Source organism: Thamnophis elegans, chromosome Z (assembly GCF_009769535.1).
Source record: "Thamnophis elegans isolate rThaEle1 chromosome Z, rThaEle1.pri, whole genome shotgun sequence".
In the NCBI taxonomy this organism is placed as follows: domain Eukaryota; kingdom Metazoa; phylum Chordata; class Lepidosauria; order Squamata; family Colubridae; genus Thamnophis; species Thamnophis elegans.
In genome coordinates, this window is record NC_045558.1 from 33,078,418 (window position 1) to 33,100,148 (window position 21,731).

The 21,731-nt window shown below is 40.0% G+C and overlaps 1 protein-coding gene across 1 annotated transcript in view; it reads right to left on the bottom strand.

Moving 5' to 3' along the window:
* The window catches only part of COL28A1 (collagen type XXVIII alpha 1 chain), a 90,713-nt gene that overhangs the window by 36,699 nt on the left and 32,283 nt on the right, over positions 1 to 21,731 (bottom strand). The window contains exons 12-16 of the mRNA XM_032235099.1: positions 9,883 to 9,951; positions 8,222 to 8,290; positions 6,149 to 6,217; positions 3,890 to 3,958; positions 1,142 to 1,210 (exon numbers count right to left, since the gene is read on the bottom strand). Coding sequence (XP_032090990.1) covers positions 1,142 to 1,210; positions 3,890 to 3,958; positions 6,149 to 6,217; positions 8,222 to 8,290; positions 9,883 to 9,951 — 345 coding nt within the window. The remainder of the gene's footprint in view (positions 1 to 1,141; positions 1,211 to 3,889; positions 3,959 to 6,148; positions 6,218 to 8,221; positions 8,291 to 9,882; positions 9,952 to 21,731) is intronic.

A 21,731-nucleotide genomic window follows, 5' to 3' on the forward strand; every position in this document is an offset into this window, starting at 1 on the left:
TTACAGAGTCAGCATACTGTCCCCAACTATTTGGATCCTCATTTACAACCTTGGAAGGATGGAAGGCTGAGTCAATCTCAAACTGATAAGGATTGAACTCCTGGCAGAAGACAGTTAGCTTGCCATACTGCATTCTAGCCACTGCACCACAATTTATGTCACATTTTATGTCACATCTAAGATTAGCTGCTATGTCGACATACCAATAATTGAACCTAGGAATGGCTACATCTAAAGCATGCATTCCACCATTGATTTACAATGAATTAAAATTCCTTGTTGGCTTGGAATTCTAGGAGTTGCATTACAAAACAACCAAAGGATACTTGGCTGAGAGAGCTCTTTAAAATAATCCAGATTTAGAGTTATCCAATGTTAGAGTGTTCATCTTGATTTTACAGTTTATTTACATTTATTTACAAAAAAAAATGTTATTTTCTTGCAGGAGGAGTAAACTGCAAACATTTTGTATAGATTTGCAGATGAATTCAGATACATTAAGTTACAAACTGAATAGAAGGACATAAACCAGACTGGTCCTGTTCAACTACAGATCTGAGAATACTAGAATAATTCATTACACTCTAGAAAACATCCCTAAATCATTTTAAAAAAACTTTTGATGATAGTTGTAGTTATTCTCAATATTTGCTATAAATTGCCATTAAGAAATTGAAATTCAGCAAAAAGATATCACATTGTTTTTATTCTTAAAATGATGGGGCTCTAGCTCAGTGATGAAGTACCAGTTCTGTATGCAGTGTTTCTCTGATTCGATCCCAGATTTCTTTAGGGAGGCATGAAGAACTGCAGTCTGAAACTTTGGAAAAGCTCTTGGTAATTATGTCACCAAGAGTAAGGCAGATAGACCAAGAGTCTGACTTGATATAAGGCAGTTTCTATATTGATTGGTTTTACTTTAATATTAAGCATTTCCCTTTTTGGGAAACAGTACAAAAATTAAGGATCTGTAACAATTCTAATTTGCTTGGAGTTGTTAAGTTGTTAAGACTCTGTGATTATCCTAGAATTATAAATTAACTTAGATATGCAAATAGTCGATGATCAGTGTCCCACTGACAATGTTAAAATATTTAGGGAAGGATGGATTGTAGAGTGAGGTGACCAAATGAGATGTTACCTGATTTCCTTGGATGCCAGTTCCAGGTGGTCCCACTGGACCCTGCGCTCCTTCCATCCCTCGTTCACCCTACATGAAAAATATTTCCATAAATTATTGCTTTAATTGAAATGTCATCATAATGATGTTAGGTTCAAACTTGAAAGTCTTACGTGCATCCTGATTGCACAATAGCTTACAAATTACTCAAAAGAAACAAAATTGGGTTGGGTGTGAGAGTAATGAGAGAAGAACAATTGGGAAAATAATGAGACTATGTCATAAGGCAGTGATGCTGTAATTATCTCAATGATTCTAATTACCTCTCCGAGGTAGTGGATCCAGGAGAGCTCCTTGGTTCACTGAGGAATTCCGGGAGATGAAGCGCCAAAAGAGACGCCTAGAGCACCACTGGAGGGCCAGTAACTCCGAGTCAGGCCGAGCACTGATGAGAGCCTTTATCAGGACCTATCTCGTGGCAATACGGGCGTCGAAATCTGCGCATTTTGCCGCTCTAATTGCATCCGCTGAATCGCGCCCAGCCGCCTTGTTTAGAATAGCCCGCTCCCGCTTGAAAGGGAGGGATGCGGACGACCCTTTACAAGGTAGGGCTGAGAAATTTGTTCAGTTTCTAACAGATAAAGTCACTCGGATTCAGACAGATCGGGACTCCAACTGCACGGTACCAGCCGAGGTACCGGGGGAAGGTCTTGAGCGAATTTTATGGAGCGAGTTTCAACTTGTCGCTCCTGAGGAAGTGGACAAGGCCATGCGAGTGGTGAGTGCCTCCACCTGTATACTGGACCCGTGTCCCTCCTGGATGGTCTCGACCAGCAGGGAGGTGACACGTGGCTGGATCCAGACGATAGTTAACACCTCTCTCTGGGAGGGGTCCTTCCCGCACCTCCTAAAGGATGCAGTGGTGAGACCCCTCCTGAAGAAAACTTCTCTGGATCCAGCCACCTTGAGTAACTATCGTCCAGTCTCCAACCTCCCCTTTGTTGGGAAGGTTGTTGAGAAAGTGGTGGCCTCTCAACTCCGATGGTCCTTGGATGAAACCGATTATCTGGATCCCTTTCAGTCCGGTTTCAGGCCTGGTTACAGCACGGAAACTGCTTTGGTCGCGCTGATCGATTATATCTGGCGAGCCAGGGATAGGGGTCATTCCTCTATCTTTGTGCTCCTTGACCTCTCAGCAGCCTTCGATACCATCGACCATGGTATCCTTCTTTGACAGTTGCGGGAGGTGGGAGTGGGAGGCACCGTTCTTCGGTGGTTCTCCTCCTACCTCTCGGACATGTCGCAGTTGGTGTTGGTTGGAGGGCAAAGATCGACCCCTAGGCCCCTCAATTATGGGGTGCCGCAGGGTTTGGTCCTGTCCCCCCTCCTATTTAACATCTACATGAAGCCTCTGGGTGATATCATACACCGGCACAGGATTAAATATCACTAATATGCGGACGATACACAGTTGTATCTGTCCGCCCCGTGCCAACTCAGTGAAACGGTAGAAGTGATGTGCCAGTGCCTGGAGGCTGTCAGGGTCTGGATGGGAACGAACAAGCTGGCGCTCAATCCTGACAAGACCGAGTGGCTATTGATGCTCCCTCCCAAAGATGGTCCAGCTATTCCATCTCTCAGCCTGGGGGGTAAAATTATATGCCCCTCAGAGAAGGCCCACAATTTGGGAGTCCTCCTGGATCCGCAGCTGACTTTAGAACATCATTTGTCGGCTGTGACCAGGGGGACTTTTGCCCAGGTTTACCTGATGCACAAATTGCAGCCCTCCCTGGAACGGGAGGCCATTTGGATAGTCACTCATGCCCTCGTCACCTCAAGACTGGACTACTGTAACGCGCTCTACATGGGGCTGCCCTTGAAGAGTGTTCAAAGACTTCAGCTTGTCCAGAACGCAGCCACACGAGTGATTGTGGGTGCACCTAGGTACACCCACATTACACCTATCCTCCGCGAGCTGCACTGGCTGCCCATTGGTCTCTGGACACGCTTCAAGGTGCTAGTCGTTACTTTTAAAGCCCTACATGGTATCGGACCTGGGTACTTGAGAGACCGCCTCCTGCCAGTCACCTCCCAAAGATCTATCAGATCCCACAGATTAGGCCTCCTCCGAATTCCATCTGCTGGCCAATGTCGGCTGGCGACTCCTCGGGGGAGGGCCTTCTCTGTGGCTGCTCCGGCCCTCTGGAATGATCTCCCCGTGGAGATCCAGACCCTCACTACCCTCCCGGCCTTCCACAAAGCAGTTAAGACCTGGCTGTTCCGGCAGGCCTGGGGCTGTTGAACTATCCAGCCCCACTTGAGGTTATGGCTGTTGTAGTATTTTAAACTGTTGTTTTTTATTTTATTTTTTGTATCCCCTCCCTTTTTATTGTTAGCCGCCCTGAGTTCCTCGGGAATAGGGCGACATACAAACTTAATAAATTGAATTGAATTGAATTGAATTAATGCTGCAACATCCATGATAAAATTCCAGATGGCAATTGTGGCAAAGTGATCAAAAGCCTTGCCCTTTGGTATGTGCATAAAACACTGTAGGTTGCACTATCAGCTAAAATGTAAGACTGACATCTTAACTTTAGCTCTAAGCTACCTCATGGCTTAATAAGTTGTTCTCTAAATCTTCTCTCTATTCTTTGCTTTGATTTTTTTTTTGTCTTTAATTCCTCTGATGCATTTTTCATGTGGCAGCTTCAGTGCTGGGGTTCAGCAGTATTACATTCTCTTTATACCGTCAGTTCTATATGGTACCTTATCTCCTTTGATGGATAAGCCTGGGGATCCAACCGGTCCAGCAGGTCCCTCAGAACCTTTATCTCCCTGAAAGATTTGTTAAGAGTTGACTTAGGACTGTATTCAACATTTATCACAGAAGGGTTTTTAATTATATTACATTTGAGCAGTCAGACAGGCAAGGACTACTTCTTTAATATAAAGTTTATGTCTTAAATAGCAGCTCTTAGTTTTTTATTCACCATGGACCCCCCCCCCCTTTAAATACTTTTTGTGGCCATGGACCATGACCACAGATCCCCAAAACTTAACGCAAGATTTAAATCATAGCATTTTTTTCAAGCCTTCGCAGACCCCTATGGTAACACTCTTCCCTCCATGGGTCTGTGGACCACAGATTGAGAAACACTGTCTCAAACAATTAATATAGATTCAAGGCACAATATATAATGTAACATTATTATTAATCGCTCTGTGCATCCATTCAATTGTGTTTGCAAAAAGACCATTTTCTATCATTCTCCCATTTTCCAGCCGAGATTATGTTATATATTTACTTTCACATTGAATAAAACACTCAATACTACTACCAATAAAAGAAAGCAGAGAATGAGAGACAAAGTACATCACATTTGCATTCTAATTGAAGACAAAACAGATTCGGGCTCTGTCAAATCACATACAGGATAGAATGTAGTACAAGATTTTTGAAAGAAAAAGATATTGTGAATCTTCCATTGCTCTAATTTATATTAGAGAGTTCTTTCTGGCACTACGCAGGGCAATCAGTGAAGTGAATCAGTGAATCACATAGTCAGTCAATCACTGGCATGGATTTCTGCTCCTACATCTTTTTCTATAACAGTAATCTATTTGAGAAAAAAAATATTTTTTTCTTCTACATGCTCCATTTTCCTCACATTTGGAAAACAGCACCTTCAATCTGTACAATATCAACTTCCATCCTCTTTTTGATCTGCCGCTTTTCATCCTGCAGATGTTGTTGGGAAAATATCATCATTAGCAGAGATTGCTAACCTACATTTTGACATGGAGCAAGAAAAGTTGAGTAGAGGTCCCCCCCCCCCCGCAGTTGGCTAGAAGTGGTTGAAGACAGGCACTTATGTCCATCACAATTAGTAAATGGACTATCCTCATACAGATGCAAATAGGAGATGCAGAATATATGTGTGGTGGAATGCAGTATGGAATCCCAGTAAGGAAAGGCAGCTTCCCAGAGGACAAAAAGACAGCAGAGCTTGGAAAATCTGGTAGCCAGGAAGAAGGCTAAGATTGTTTCTCATTAGCAGGTCACAGAGTATATCTAGAGTTATGTAGAGCATTGTTCAGTCTGGCAAGCAGGGGAAACTACTCAGCAGTAACTCCGCATGTCATTTTTGTTCTTTGGACTTGACAGCATGGTAGTTTTTCTAAATTTCTAAAATTTTCTAGTAACTACAGAAATTTGGCATCACAAGGTTATGTTAAGGTTATGCAGTATATGCAGTAAATGATTTGGTTGCAATCTAATTTCTACTAAATATTAGAAATTTTGTCATCAGAGTTCCCTTAATTAAATATAAATAAATTATAAATTGGACAGGAAAAGTCTCTAGAAAAACAAATGAGTAATCTCAATCCAGCAGGAGGTCGTGAATTTTCCGGTGTATATCGGTCAGTACAGGATACATGTGGGAACAGGAAATAAATATTGCTTTAATTCCCACAATTAAATCATTGTTTTTATATTTTTAAACTTCTTTGTTACTTAGTAGCTTTACATATTTTACTTCCAAATGCTGGTAATACTCCATAAAAATATAAATGTCCATGGAGATTCATTATAACATTCCTTGGGTCCCATCACTCACATTCAAGGTCGGATGGAACAAAAAGTCTGGGAAAACATAAGAAAGCTAGGGATGCTCAGGATAGAAATGTTTGCTAGTCTCACTGAAAAAGACTTTAAATGGCTACTAGTCATGGTACTATGCAGGAAACATACACATTTTCCGTCTGCTAATTATTATTCAATATGATGTGAATGAATTTGCTGTTCTATTTTCTTCCTCTTGGGAAGATCAGTGGTAACTGAATGGATAGAGTGTGGTAAGGAATTCTTATTTAATTATAATATCCTGTATTTTCATTGTAAAAGCTCCAGTGATCTACAGTCTCCCTATCTTCAATTAAATTTTAAAGGAATTGCTAAAAAGAAATAATTAAAACAACCAGGAAAATAATCACTATGTCTAGTTGGAAGTCTGTTTGTTTTACCTTCCGTCCTGGGAGTCCTTCACCGGGTGGACCTCTTTCACCCTGCATGCCCTCAGGACCACGTGGCCCCTGAAATTTCAAGGGGAAAAAATATTGTGAATGGATGTATCATATATATACTATTCTCTCTATATAGACAACCTTCATCAATGTTGTAAAATGTTCCCATGTGCTCAGTGTTTTTCTGACATTAAAAAATGCCCACTGTTGTGTTTGATTTTTACTTAATTTAGATTCCTTTGCTGAAAAATATACAATCAGCTTAACTTCAAGCATACTGTTTATTTTCAGTACACTTTTAGGCCACCCAACCGAAGTTTTTTCCATAATATCCCATTAGTTAAAACTAAAAAAATACTATAAAAACAATCCTACGTCAGCATTAAAAATCTTCACAGAAAACAAATGAGCATAAGATTCAAATCAGGAACACCAAAATAAACCCACTCAATATGGCATAGAATCATAATAAACCACTAGCACAATTCTGAAATATAAAAGTTTTTTTTTTGACATTTCAGAATTTTAAGACTGTATTTTTGATCAAGTATCTGGCATCATAATTTGTTAGGGAAGGTTTTTGAAACATGTTCTCAAAATGCCAAATGTATTTACCAGATCAAGCAGGTTGCTCATTCCCATTGAAGCGAAAACGGAAAACAGCAAAATTGCTATTTATAATTCAAAGTGAACTATACAGTATATTATAAGAGTGCCAGACAGAACACATGATCCACCATTATAGTATTACATGTATTACTATTAATACATTTTAATTATTTAAAAAAATAACACATAAAAAGTGCTTCAAAAAAATGGAAAGAAATATGACAAAATAAAAAACTTAATTATATTTGTACATCATTATAACAATAAACAGTTACAATTCTATATATACATGTCTAAAGTAAATATTCTTTTAATATATACATATAAGTATTTCTAATAATTTATACAAATATCCTTTTTTTAAATTTACTTTATTCTGTTTCATATTTCATTATACTTGTTCATAAAAGGCAAGTACAATCAAGTCTTCAACTGACTGAATAAATGGAGCCGTACACTTATTTTTCCAGGGCTGCAATATATAGTATATCAGCATTTTAGCCATAGTAAAGGCTCAGAAAATTAATCTATGTTGTTTAATTGTCAGATTCCATGTACATTTTCTGAAAATCTTTTAGCTTCTATTTCATAATCATATTTATACAATTTGTTAATCCCACCCAACAGTTGATAAGTGCGTCAAAGCAACATTATAGAAGCATCTTTTTATCTTTACCTAATCATTACATCTCCAACAAACTGTTGTTTCTGACAGCCCCTTACTTCACAAACATAATATAGTGCAATAGCACCTAGACTTATATACCATTTCATAGTGCTTTGCAGCCCTTTTTACAAGGTTTACAATGTTAGTATATTGCCCTCAACAATCTGGATCCCCAATAAATTATTATAAATTATAAATATTAATTTTTGTTGCATACATTGCAATTTGGGATCCATTGACACTTGATATGGAAGTTAAGATACTCCCCTATTGTGTAGACCACGGGTCCCAACTCCAGGACTGCAGACCAGTACTGGTCCATGGCCCATTGGGAACTAGGCTGTGCAGGATTAGATTGTGCAAACAGTGTCCGAGCACATAAAGCTTTGTTTGTGTATGCACTGGATTACATTATGCATGCGAAATCATGCAAAATCATCTCCTCTCTCCCATTATCATTACACTACCAATCTGTGGAGCCAAAAAGGTTGTGGACCACTGGTCTAGACAATTTAGAAACCTCCCATTTTTATTGCATTCATATCTTAACATCTGCATATCCTATTTATTTATTGATAACAAATATCTATAAAAAGTAATAGTAGGTTGCTTTAATATTTTAGGTGTTTCAGAACCTGGGAATTCTGCTGAATATTATATTTATTAATTAACTATCCATCACAAATAGTTTAAACTGCCTGCCAGAGTTCATTGCTATCTCAAAACTTACTTTAAAGTTTATAAAGCATAAAAGTGTAAATACAATTTTAGGAAAAAATATTTACAAATTTACTTACAGTTAAGCCTGGCTCACCAATTCCAGTTGGTCCTGGAAGCCCAATTCTTCCTTCTTGACCTCTATCACCCTTGTAAAATAATTTTTCAAATTTAAAATTTAAAATTGTTATTGCTCCAAATAGATTTTCCAAGACAATTTTTCTGCTAGTGATTTACTGCATCATCTAGTTATTAATGCCCATGATAATCAGTCATGGTTGGATGATTGCAGACAATGTGGAGACCTGGGACCAGAATGGAAAGAATAGAAATTTTAATTTACTTCTTCAAATAAAACTATATCATAACTAAAAAATTACTATACAATAGAAAGCCTAGGTATCCAGGAAGATTAAAATGAAATATATTATCAGCCACAGGTTATGTACTATATTGGAATATGTGTAAGTGAATTAAATATAACTTCCTTCTGAATAAAACATGCATAGTATCAATTGATGATATTCACCATCAAAATAGATTTATCTTACTTTAATTGTTATGACTTAATGATCACAACGATTTCTTTAGCATTAAGCTAAACTTTGATCCATCCAGCATAACATTTCATTTTTAGGACTTTCTGTATTAGTATTTACATGTTCCCCAAATCTTTATTATCAAATAATAGAGTGTTCCATAAACGTTAGAATAATGAAAACAGTAAAAATTGCACAGATTACCACTATATGTTGTGCATTTTCTATCAATGAATCCCAAATCCTACCAATTGCAGACACAGAAGCTTTAGCATAGTGGCTTAGCATAAGAAATAATAGAAGAAATGTAAACAAATTGGACTTCACTACACTATATGGTCTTGCTGAAATTCTGAGGATTCAAAACTTATCAGAGAAGTTATTGTTAACTTGCATCAATGTCAGAATATTTAAATTCCCCCCCAAAAAAATCTTATATTACTTCTTTATCTGGGCCATCATGGCTGCCATCTAACAAGATGGTTTGTTATTTACATTCTCCCATCAATCTCCTCCTGTTCTTAGGAACTATGAGAGAGCTATCACAGACATTACATTTTGAGTGACATGAAAGGTTTTAGTATATTGAATAAGGAACAAGTTGCTATTATTACATTTTAGCTGTCAGATGACGAGACAATAACAGAGGGGCTTGCAAAATTGCTTTGTCATATTCTGACATAATTTGTCTGACTTTACACCTTAGATACATTAACTTGTGGGAAAGACATCATTGATTGATTTTTTTAAACATTTCCCTAGCCAACAAAATCAAACTCTGCCTTCTGACTTTTTGATTGCACATGAAAAGACATGCCCTACCTCGTTGTTCAGGTCAAAGAGGTGTTTCAGTCTATTCATTTTATTTTGAAGAAATGATAAGTACAACCTCATTTGAATGGCCAGGAAAAAAATTAGCTTGTTAGAACCGCACATTTGTTAGAACCATAGTTGTGATGACACTAAGTGGTAAAATTAGAACGTTATGGCTTATTTTCTCTCTTTTTAAATGTGTCAGGCCTTTTTTTTTTACTGTATACTTAATTTTCCTGTGTTTATATGATTTAAAAAGTAGAAACGTAAAACATTGAAAGGCTAAAAAGGGCTGCATTTGCCCATTCATACAAGGCAGTAATATACCATGTAAACTGCTGTCCTCTGTCTGCAATCTATAGAGCTAAGTATGACTCAATGTGTATTACCTTAGGTCCTGGATATCCAATTCCGGGGATTCCTGCAGGACCATAAGGACCTGCTGGTCCTGGCTCTCCCTTAAAATGAATAAAAAGTTACTAATTAATTATTTGTATCATGGGAAAATAAATGGTAAGAAATTAAATGTTGACATTTAGTGTATCCAGATTCCCAATAGTGCTAACTTGACTCTTTATTAATTTTACTGATTAAAACTTCAGGCAAAGTAGAACATTCCTTCACTCATTTCTTCAATTTGTATAATAGCCCAATTTAAACCAGTGACTCTAGATTGCAAACAATCACAAAAGTTATTAAAACAGTCAAAACACAAAAAATAAATTTAATACAGAAAGCAGCTAAAAGATATTATAATCTATCAGTGCCAGCATAAGGGATCCTTGGAACCACAAGCTCAACATGTGGTCAGAATATAAAAACTTCTTTCAAAAATAATGGTTTTTGTCTGTAAAGGACTCTATTAATACTTCAGTTTGTACTTTTAATAATATCATTTCTGCATTTATTTTGAATGTTTGTCCTGCTAAAGGAAAAAAATTATAAGACGACCCATCCTGAAAATTGCTTTCCAAGTGCTTCCAGATGAAATTTTTAGTTGAATTATTATTCTGGGGAGATCAGTCAAGATGATGTTTTGCATTTAGCAATAAAGCTTCTTCCATCTTTTTCTTTTTCTTTTCTTAAAGAAGAGTAAATAAAAATGTAATGCCTTTTAACTGTCTGAACTACAACAATAAAAGTACCACCTTGTACATGCTGTTGATTACAAGTTTCATAACAAATCACCCATATATATTTATCAGCAATTTCCTGGTTCCTCTAAGTTTTTAAAATCATTTTTATGATTTTAAGATAATTATTAACATTACTTTAAAATTTATGTAAAACAATACACATTACACACACATATATGCACGCACACACACGCACGCACACACACACATACATACATATATATGTAAAATTATTACCGAGAATATTGCTACAACAGAAAATAGTACTTCAGAGGAAAAAACTGCATTTATTTTATAAGATCTATCATATAAAATTAGTAAAAGAGGGGAAAAGTAATACTAAAAATCTAAGGAAAATACTAGAACAGAAAAACAAAGAAAAGAAAAAAAGAACAAATTAAACACACTTATACACAGATAAATGTAAATATATCTTCTTCATGTGCCATATCTGTCATCAGACGTTGGCGATCATGTTGGCAATCCTATTTTTGTCTACAGCCGCATGAAAAAGTGCTGCTGAGTTTTTGTCCAAAGCAGTCCCTTAGGTTATAAAGCCATGATGTTCTTCTTCTGCCTGGACTTCATTATCCTTCAATCTTTCCCTGGAGGATTAAGTGAAGGATGCCATATTTTTCTGGGTGTCGCACATGTCCAAAATACTCTAACTTTCACTTTTTACTGGCTTTGATGATTTCCCTTTATTTTCCCAGGAGGCTTATTACCTCCTCATTTGTGATTTTGTCAACCCATCTTATATGCAACAGCCGTCTGTAAATTCACATTTCAAATGCTTCTAGTTTCTTCAAGTGGTTTTTTTTGTCAGAGACCAACTCTCTACTGTAGAGCAGGAAAGAAAAGATGCAACATCTGAGAAGCCTGCTTTTCAGTCTTACACTTATATTGGGACTGCAGAAGACCTTTTTATTTGGAAGACTGTTGTTCGAGCTTTCTCTATCCTTATCTTACTGATCACTGATCACTGATCACGTCCCAGCTTTCATGTAAATTAAAACCGAGATACGTGATCCTTTCAACTTTTTCTAATGGTATTCCTTTCAAATTTATCAGTGGTAAGTTAATAGGTTGTTTGATGACAGCCATGATCTTGGTTTCTGAGGTGTTAAGCTTCAAGCCATATTTTTCAGATATTTCTGAGAAACTGTTGATGAGGAGCTGAAGGTCTTCAGTCTTACTGGCAAGCAGAACTGTATCATCAGCATATCTTAAATTGTTGATCTGACCACCATTTACTTTGAGGCCAGTAGCAATTTTTTCCAGTGTTTCGTTGAAAATTGACTCAAAGTAAATATTAAATAACAGCAGAGACAAAATACAGCCCTGCCTGATCCCTCTTCACATTTCTGCATCTGAGTATTTTTGGCCTAGTCTCACATTTACTACCTGATACCAATATAAATTCTTTATTATTCTGATGTCTTAGTCATCTAATCCCACTTGTTTCAGGATTTGTAATATTTTGCTGTGTCTTATTTTATGAAATGCTTTTTCAAAATCAATAACGCACATGGTAAATACTGTGATTGATATCTCTACAGTGCTGTACAAGAACTTGAATGCTGAATAGGGCATCACGTGTACCAAGATTGTTTCTGAAACCAAATTGTGTGTTACTTAGACACTCCTTAATTTTGTTGTATATTTTTGTGTCAATTATTCTCAGGAATATTTTCAGGGCATGACTCATTACACTTATTGTTCTGTATTCAGTACACTTCTTTGCATTTATTTTGGGGGGATTGTCATAAAGGTTGACTTTAGCCAATCATTTTGTATCTTTCCTGTTTCATGTATTCTATTGAACAGCCACATTAAAAATTTCTTCTCATTGTCTTCTAGAATTTTAAATTTTTTACTAGGATATCATCAGGTGCTGTGGCTTTTCTTGTTTTTGCTAATTTTATTGCATGTTCATAGTGATGTTTGGTCCAATTGTTATAGTTCCCATATCAATATCATCCCTAGTGTCCTCAAAAAGTTCTTCAATATATTCCTTCCATCTTTTTAGTTTTTCATCCTATCCAAGGTGCTTTTCCTCTCCTTTTCAACTAAATTGTTGGTTTTCTTTTTATAGATACCCGCTGCATCTTTCACTTTGTTGTGTAAGTTGAAATTATCATGAATACATTTGTCTCTTCTATGTCTTTGCATCTCTTTGCAAACTACTTTTCTTTTGCCAGTCAAATTTTTCTTCCAATTATAAATATATAGCTATAAAATAGAGAGAGAGAGAGAGAGAGAGAGAAGTTTATTTATATGCCGCCCTTTTCCCTGGGGGGACTCAGGGTGGCTTACAACTCGAAAAGGGGGGGGAAACAAACATTTAACACGTAGGACAGTACGTCATTAAAAAAAAAAAAAAACATTCATACCATTCAGGTGGGTTACAGTCTTTAGCCCCAGGCCTGACGGGAGAGCCAGATTTTGAGGGCTGTGCGGAAGGTCTGGAGGGTGGTGAGGGTACGAATCTCCACGGGGAGATCGTTCCATAGGGTCGGAGCTGCCACCGAGAAGGCTCTCCTCCGCGTGGTTGCCAGTCGGCATTGACCGGCAGATGGGACTCGGAGGAGGCCTAATCTATGGGATCTAATAGGTCGAGTGGAGGTGATTGGCAGTAGGCGGTCTCTCAAGTACCCAGATCCACTACCATGAAGGGCTTTATGGGTGACAAGTAGCACCTTGAAGCGTACCCGGAGATTGACAGGTAGCCAGTGCAGCTCGCGGAGGATAGGTGTTATGTGGGTGAAGCGAGGTGCACCCACAATCGCTCGCGCGGCTGCATTCTGGACTAGCTGAAGTCGCCGAATACTCTTCAAGGGCAGCCCCATGTAGAGCACATTGCAGTACTCCAGCCTAGAGGTCACAAGGGCACGAGTGACTGTTGTGAGAGCCTCCCGGTTCAGGTAGGCGCGCAACTGGTGCACCAGGCGAACCTGGGCAAATGCCCCCCTGGTCACAGCTGACAAATGGTGTTCAAAAGTCAGCTGTGGGTCCAGGAGGACTCCCAAGTTGCGGACCCTATCTGAGGGGCGTAGTGTTTGACCCCCCAGCCTGAGAGATGGAATACTTGCCGAATTAGTGGGAGGGAAACACAACAGCCACTCGGTCTTATCTGGGTTGAGCACGAGTTTGTTAGCCCTCATCCAGTCCCTAACAGCTTCAAGGCCCTGGTTCATCACGTCCACCGCTTCATTGAGTTGGCACAGGGCGGACAGATACAACTGAGTATCGTCCGCATACTGGTGGTATTTTATCCCGTGCCGCCGAATGATCTCGCCCAGCGGTTTCATGTAGATGTTGAAAAGTAGGGGGGACAAGACCGAACCCTGCGGCACCCCATATGTTAGGGGCCTAGGGGTCGATCTCTGCCCTCCAACTAACACCGACTGCGACCTGTCCGAGAGGTAAGAGGAGAACCACCGCAAAACAGTGCCTCCCACCCCCACCTCCCGCAGTCGTCGCAGAAGGATACCATGGTCGATGGTATCGAAAGCCGCTGAGAGGTCAAGGAGAACCAGGATGGAGGCATAGCCTCTGTCCCTGGCTCTCCAGAGGTCATCGGTCAATGCGACCAAAGCGGTTTCTGTGCTGTAGCCAGGCCTGAAGCCGGACTGGAATGGGTCAAGATAACTAGCTTCCTCCAAGGATCGTTGGAGCTGAAAGGCCACCACCTTCTCAACAACCTTCCCCACAAAGGGGAGGTTGGAGACTGGACGATAATTGTTAAGAATGGCTGGATCCAAAGATGGTTTCTTCAGGAGGGGTCTCACCACCGCCGCTTTAAGTGTGGGGGGAAAGATCCCCTCCCGAATGGAGGCGGTAACAACCGCCTGGATCCAGCCCCGTGTCACCTCCCTGCTGTTAGCAACCAGCCAGGAGGGGCACGGGTCCAGTACACATGTGGAGGCACTCACAGCTCTCATGGCCTTGTCGACGTCCTCAGGGGCAACATCCTGAAACTCAACCCAGCGATGGTCTACCAGATTATCCCCTTGTGCCTCGGCTGGATCTGCGGAATCGGAGTCCAAGTCTGACCAAAACCGAGCAACTTTGTCCGCTAGAAACTGGACGTAATCCTCAGCCCTACCCTGCAGGGGATCCCCCATTTCCCTCCTATTTAGGAGGGAACGGGTTATCCTGAACAGGGCGGCTGGGCGCGACTCAGCGGAGGCAATCAAGGTGGCAATATAAGTTCTTTTCGCTGTCCTGATTGCCCTGATGTATTCCTTGATGCAAGATGTTAGAAGTGCTCGGTTCGATTCGGATTTATTGGATCTCCATAAGTGCTCTAGGCGTCTCTTCCTGCGCTTCCTCTCCCGGAGTTCCTCGGTGAACCAAGGGGCCTCCTGGATCCACTGCCTCGGAGCGGCCGTAGTGGCGCAATCCGGTTAAGAGACTCCGTCGCTGCCGAGTTCCAGGCAGCAACCAGAGTCTCCACCAGACTGTGGGCGAGGGTATCAGGAATAACCCCAAGCTCCGTCTGGAACCTCAAGGGGTCCATAAGTCGCCTGGAGCGGAACCATCTGGTCGGTTCCTCCTCCCTACAGTGGGGGTTTGGTCTCCAAAAGTCAAGCCTCAGTAGGCATGTAGGCAAACAGAAATAGTCTGTTTCTTCTTCATTTAATGCAATAAACCAGAGTGGAAAGGATGTAAAAGTCAATTTGTATTCTAGATCAAGATTTTATCTGTATTCCTCATTACATATTTCATTTCTCCACATAATAGACCTATTGATTTCTAATCCTCTCCCCACTATAAACAACAGATAGAGGCATTATCTGCTAGTTTTGAAAATGTGCAGAAATTTTGAAGTTGTACTATATTTAGTAACAATCTTTGTAAGGGTTGGAGCTTAACTTTTGCAGCCCAAGAACAGTACTGCTGATAACTTTGGATCTACAAGGTCTTGTATATATATTGTTTTTGATTTTGAAGGAACCAAGTTAATCTCCAAAACTAAACACTTTAACAAGAGAATAATTATGGAAGCCATCGAAATAGAGAAACACCTCCACCACATGAATAAACGTGATGATACCTTCCGCCTACCAGACATCTGGAAATTAGCCCTAGTCAACAAACAAAGCCCAGCCATGAAAACTGACACCGGACCCAGAACAACAGAGGACGCCACCACCAATCACCCTCACCAGACTCAAACCCAAACCCATCCCATAGACAAAATGCAACCATCATCCAGAAGCCAAAGCACGGCAGCATCACCAACTGCTGCCACCCCCTCCAACCCCCCACACAAAGCAAACTGACACACGCCATGAACATATGGCCAGACCACAAACTTGGAACCAAACCAAAGCCCGGGATTTTACATCACAGACAGCTGCTCAGGACATTACATCACTGAACTCAGGAGGTTACAACACAAAGGCTCAGGAGGTTACAACACAGCCAACCTCCCAGGATGCTGCAGCATAGGACTCAGGATATCCCTGCACTAGAGCTCAGGATGTCATCACATAGCCCATTACCCAGGTCGTTACAAGACAAAAGACTAATGGGCACACAGTTAGTACCTCAGCCACACAGGATGTTATGAAACAGACAACTAATCTGCATATATCAACTGCAGTGACCAGTGAGGCAAGCGCCAAAGCCCCGCCAAAGCCCCGGCGCCACGTCCACCACCGGATCCCGCTCTATGGCGGATGGCGATGGGACTTAAAAGTCCTGCCACCAGGGCCCTGCCACCACTTTAAAGCCCTGCCACTGTGTCACGGGAGGGCCCCGGTGGCAGGGCTTTAAAATGGTGGCAGGGCCCTGGCGGCAGGACTTTAAAGTCCCAACGCTGTCTGCCATAGAGCGGGACCCAGTGCCTCTCTATGGCGGATGGCACCGGGACTTTAAAGCCCTGATGCTGGGGCCCTGCCGCCACTTTAAAGCCCTGCCACCTGGGACATGGCAGCAGGACTTTAAAGTGGCGGCAGGGCCCCAGCGGCAGGGCTTTAAAGTCTGCTGCCAGGGCCCTGCTGCCACTTTAAAGCCCTGCCACCTGGAATGTGGCAGCAGGCCTTTAAAGTGGTGACAGGGCCCTGGCGGCAGTGCTTTAAAGTCCCGGCGTTGTCCACCATAGAGCAGGACCCAGTCCCGCTCTATGATAGATGTGGCGCCGGGACTTTAAAGTCCTGCTGCTGGGGCCCTACCTCCACTTTAAAGCCCTGCTGCCGGGGCCTAAGTGGCCATGATTCCCCCCTCCCCAGCCAGCCAGCCAGCCCACCCAGCCCATTCCTCCCCCCACCACCGCTGTGTCCAACAGGCCAGGCATCTCACGTTTATAGTGGACATAAACACGAGACGCCTGCCCGGTTGGACACAGTGGCGAGAACATCCCTGAAGCTGATGCGCTCCGCCACCTCACCCCCTGAAAGAAACACACACACACACACACACACACATACACACAAATAGACAAATTCCTCACAATAAAAAAATACAAATTAAATTACAATCATTTTGAATCCCCCCCTCCCTCCATCCGATCCACATATCTTTTCCAGCTGTTTCAACTCTCCTTTTGTCCGCCAGCCATGATGAAAATGTAAAAAATTAAATAAAAAAGCAACTTACTTAGGCAAGGCATGATTTGCTGCTCCCAGATCAGGAGGCGGGAGAATCACGTGCCTCCTTTGCATAATGAATTTTTCGCCTTTTAACCCTTGCTTAACTCTGATAAAGGGTTAAAAGGCGAAAATTTCCTTATGCAAAGGAGGCCCATAGTTCTCTCGCCTCCCCCTACAGTTAGCACTAAGCAGACTCAGAGTCACTGTGACTCTGGAGTCTGGCAGCAACTACCTTAGCCTTTTTAATTATTTTAAAAATTCTTTTCTTTTCCTCATGACAATGGTGAGGCCCCGCCTCCCCTGACTGCACGTCCCTGATCGACTGCATCAACTAATCAAGAAGTAACAACATAGCCAACCAATCCACTTACAGCAACAAAGCCAACACTCCACACCTCCCCACCAATATTTATAGAAAGACAGCCGCTCCGATCACACTTTGCTTGCACAAGCACGAAGCCAAAGGTACTTGAGAGACCGCCTACTGCCAATTACCTCCACTAGGCCAATAAGATCCCATAGATTAGGCCTCCTCCGAATTCCATCAGCCGGTCAATGTCGACTGGCAACTACCCGGAGAAGAGCCTTCTCGGTGGCTGCTCCGACCCTATGGAACGAACTCCCCGTGGAGATTCGTACCCTCACCACCCTCCAGACCTTCTGCATAGCCTTAAAAACCTGGCTGTCCCGACAGGCCTGGGGCTAAAGACTTCAACCCCACCAGAATAATATGACTGTTGCGCTTTTTAATGATGTATTGTCTTTATGTGTATATCTTGTTTTGTTTTTCCATCCCCCTGGATTGTGAGCCGCCGTGAGTCCCCTCAGGGAAAAGGGCGGCATTTAAATAAAGTTAAAATCCAAATCCAAATCCAAAGGTACCAGCCTGAAGATGGTGAAACATTGCCAAGATACTCTCAATCTTACACGGGAAAAGACCCGAATATATACATGTATATATATACATATACATATACATATACATATACATATACATATACATATACATATACATATACATATACATATACATATACATATACATATACATATACATATACATATACATATACATACATATGATGTCATGTGACAGGATATTATATTATGAAATAATGCATATATTATGAAAGAATACATACGTAGTATGCAAAACCTGGTGTGAAAAAAAATCAATGTAATGCATGTTAAACTACAATTATCTTTTTCAATTATAAATATCTATGGTTCTCATACGTTAAGTGAGGGGTTGGTTTTTTTTTCCAATTAGGGTGATTTGTGAATCCAGTTTGGTGATAGAATTGTCTCTGAACAATCTATTAGTTTTATTTTGCCATATCCCTTTCAGTATATTTCCTTATACTTTAATTAGTGTTGTATTGATAATATAGTATCTATTTTAGGGAAATCAATTAATTAAAGCTCTGTTCTTAATATCCCAAAGCTTTCTCACTGCTCCAGATTCTAGTTCTTGTTCATAAATTGTTCCTGTACCTCACTGAATACTAACAGGTGGTCTGATATTTTAACATCTTCCCATTCCAGGAAATGTTTCCTTTCTGAAGGATTGTTTTTAAGCATGAATTTCCAGTTATATGTTTATTTTCCATGGAGCAATTAATTAGGACAAAGAGTCTTTATTAAAGCTTTTACTTTAAGAAGTAGAAGCAAAAACAACAGAAATTGTACCAGCAAGCAAATCAGCAACCATGAATGCATGATAACTTTTGGAAACAAGTTGTCCATCTTTCTTTTTTTCTTTTTTCTTTTTTAAATATATTTTATTCATTTTCACATTCCATTTTACAATCACTTATATACAGGGTATTTGCTATAAGAAAAAAAAATAAAAAAAAATAAAAAATAAAAAATAAAATAAAAAAGAAAACACAACTCATCATTCACAACCCCACCTGACACTTCCATCCTCCATACACCCCATCTACCCCCTCCAACTTTCCTTTCCTCCCTCTAACGCTCCCCTCCTACTTCCCTTTCCCCTCAAACCTTCCTTCTCCCCTTACTCCCAACACACCCTCCTTACATTCCCCTTACTCCTTCCTTACTCCTCCCTCCTCTTTCCCTCTACCTCCCTCCTTGGTGTATTCCTTTATTCAAGTGTTGTTTATTATAATCTAATAAAAAGTAAAATAAACCAAGGAAAAAAAATTTAAAGAAAGAAAAGAGAAAAAAAAAGGAAAAAAAAAAGAACAACCGTATATAAGTGCATTCTTGTTCTTATTGAGACTATGTTAACACCCACCCACCCACCCCCCATAAATCCCCATCCCTACTCCTCCCGACTTCCCAGGGCCCACACCTGGCACTGCCTTCTATCTAAAGTATCTTATGTTCGTATGGATTAAAAATAAAAGCAATATATTAAAGGAAAGAAAAAAACCAAAAAAAAAAAAAAACCAAAAAAAAAAAAAGAAACTCTTTGTGTTAAGCTCAGCCCCCCATCTTTATATATGCTTAAATAGTGTAAGTCATTCTATCTATATTTTATTCTCGTCTCTTGCTTCTTTGTTATTTACCCCGACCTCCTGTAGACTCTCCCATTCCTCTTCCTTAACCTTGTATTCAGATAAACATTTATCCAAATTTGTATAGACATCAATATACAATCTAACTCAAAAATAATCCCTTCTAGTAAAATTTAAGCAGCGTGGATCATTCCACATATTCAAATATTACTTTATAGAAGAATAATCAAACTTTCCCTTTCTTAACCTTAATTTCAAACAATAATTCAAAATAATCTGACCAAACTTTCCCTTCTTAGTAAAGTTTAAGCAGCGTGGATCAAGTATTACTTTACACAAAAATCAGTTTGCATTCTATCTTGAAATGATCCCGACCAGCTTTCCCTTCTAATAGGATTTAAACAACGTAAATCATTCCGCATGCATTTTGCCCTCATCCCTTGCTTCTCTGATATTTACCACTATCAAATTTATGCAGACATTAGTTTAAAATTTAGCTCAAAATAATTTCACCAAGCTTTCCCTTCTAATAAAAATTAAATAGCATAGATCATTCCACATATTCAAATAATACTTTCAACAAGAATCAGTTTACCTTCCGTTTTAAAATTATGTCATCCAGCTTTCCCTTCTAACAGAATTTAAACAACATAAATCATTCTGCATTCATTTTACATATATACATTCAGTATCACCCCACCAATATACGTAAATCATTCCGCATGCATTTTACCCTCATCCCTTGCTTCTCTAATATTTGCCACTATCAAATTTATACAAACATTAGTTTAAAATCTAGCTCAAAATAATTTCACCAAGCTTTCCCTTCTAATAAAAATTAAATAGCATAGATCATTCCACATACTCAAATAATAGTTTCAACAAGAATCAGTTTACCTTCTATTTTAAAATAATCTCTTCAAACTTTCCCTTCTAACAAGATTTAAACAACGTAAATCATTCTGCATGCATTTTACATATATACATTCAGTATCACCCCACCAATACATTCCGCTTTTTCTGCCGGAGAGAGGTCGCAAACCCCCATTCAATCCACAACTTTGGTGAATATTTTAGAATGTCTAAATCCTCAAACTCCACTTTTCTGCTTCTCCGAGAGAGGGGGAGCTACCCCCTCCATCTTGCAGCCATGTGGTCTGTTGCTTGCCTTCTCCTTCGGCTTGTCTCTCCTCTTTTCCAAGTGAATCAGGAAGTCCCGCCTTCAAAGTCTTGTAATAGAAATCTCGAGCCTCCGAAACAGAATTGAGACGAAGTCTTTGATTCTCAAATGTGACCGTAATGCCGGCTGGGGCCTCCCATTTATATTGAATCTGATGATTTCTAAGCTCTTTAGTTAAAAAGGTATAGTCCCTTCTTGCCTTTAACATCTGGAAAGGTATTTCTTTGAAGACAGTCAAGTCCTGGCCATCAACTCTCAATCTATTATTGTAAAATTTTTGCATGATCGCGTTTCTGGATTCTTTTGTGGAGAAATATATGATTATGTCCCTCAGGAGCTGTCGCTGTTCCGCTACCAACGAATTCTGGCGATAGATTTTCCGAATCTGCCAATCAAAGTTAAGTCCCGGGCTTCCCACCGCATGGCTGAGGGCTTCAACAAAGGTCTGTTTCAGATTCTCTCGCTCCTTTTCGCGGAATCCTCTGACTCTTATTGTGAATGCCTTCTTATTAAAGTTTATCATAACGAGCTGTTCTTGGGTGTCTCTAATTTTTTGTTGTAATATTTGAATATTAGTAGTCAAATTAGAATTAGCCTCCTCCAAACTTTCCAATTTATTCTCTATTTCAGCGGTATAATCTGACAGGGCAGACACGGCTGCAAACGTATTCGCCTTCATTCATTTGGTCAATTTTAGACTTTAAATCACCATATAGCTCCAATACAAATTCCTTAATTTCTTGTTTAAAATCATTAAACATTTGAAAAAAAAATTCCTGTGTTAAGAATTCTCCAGTAGAGGGCATAGGAGACAAGGGCTGCGATTCCAGTGTAAAT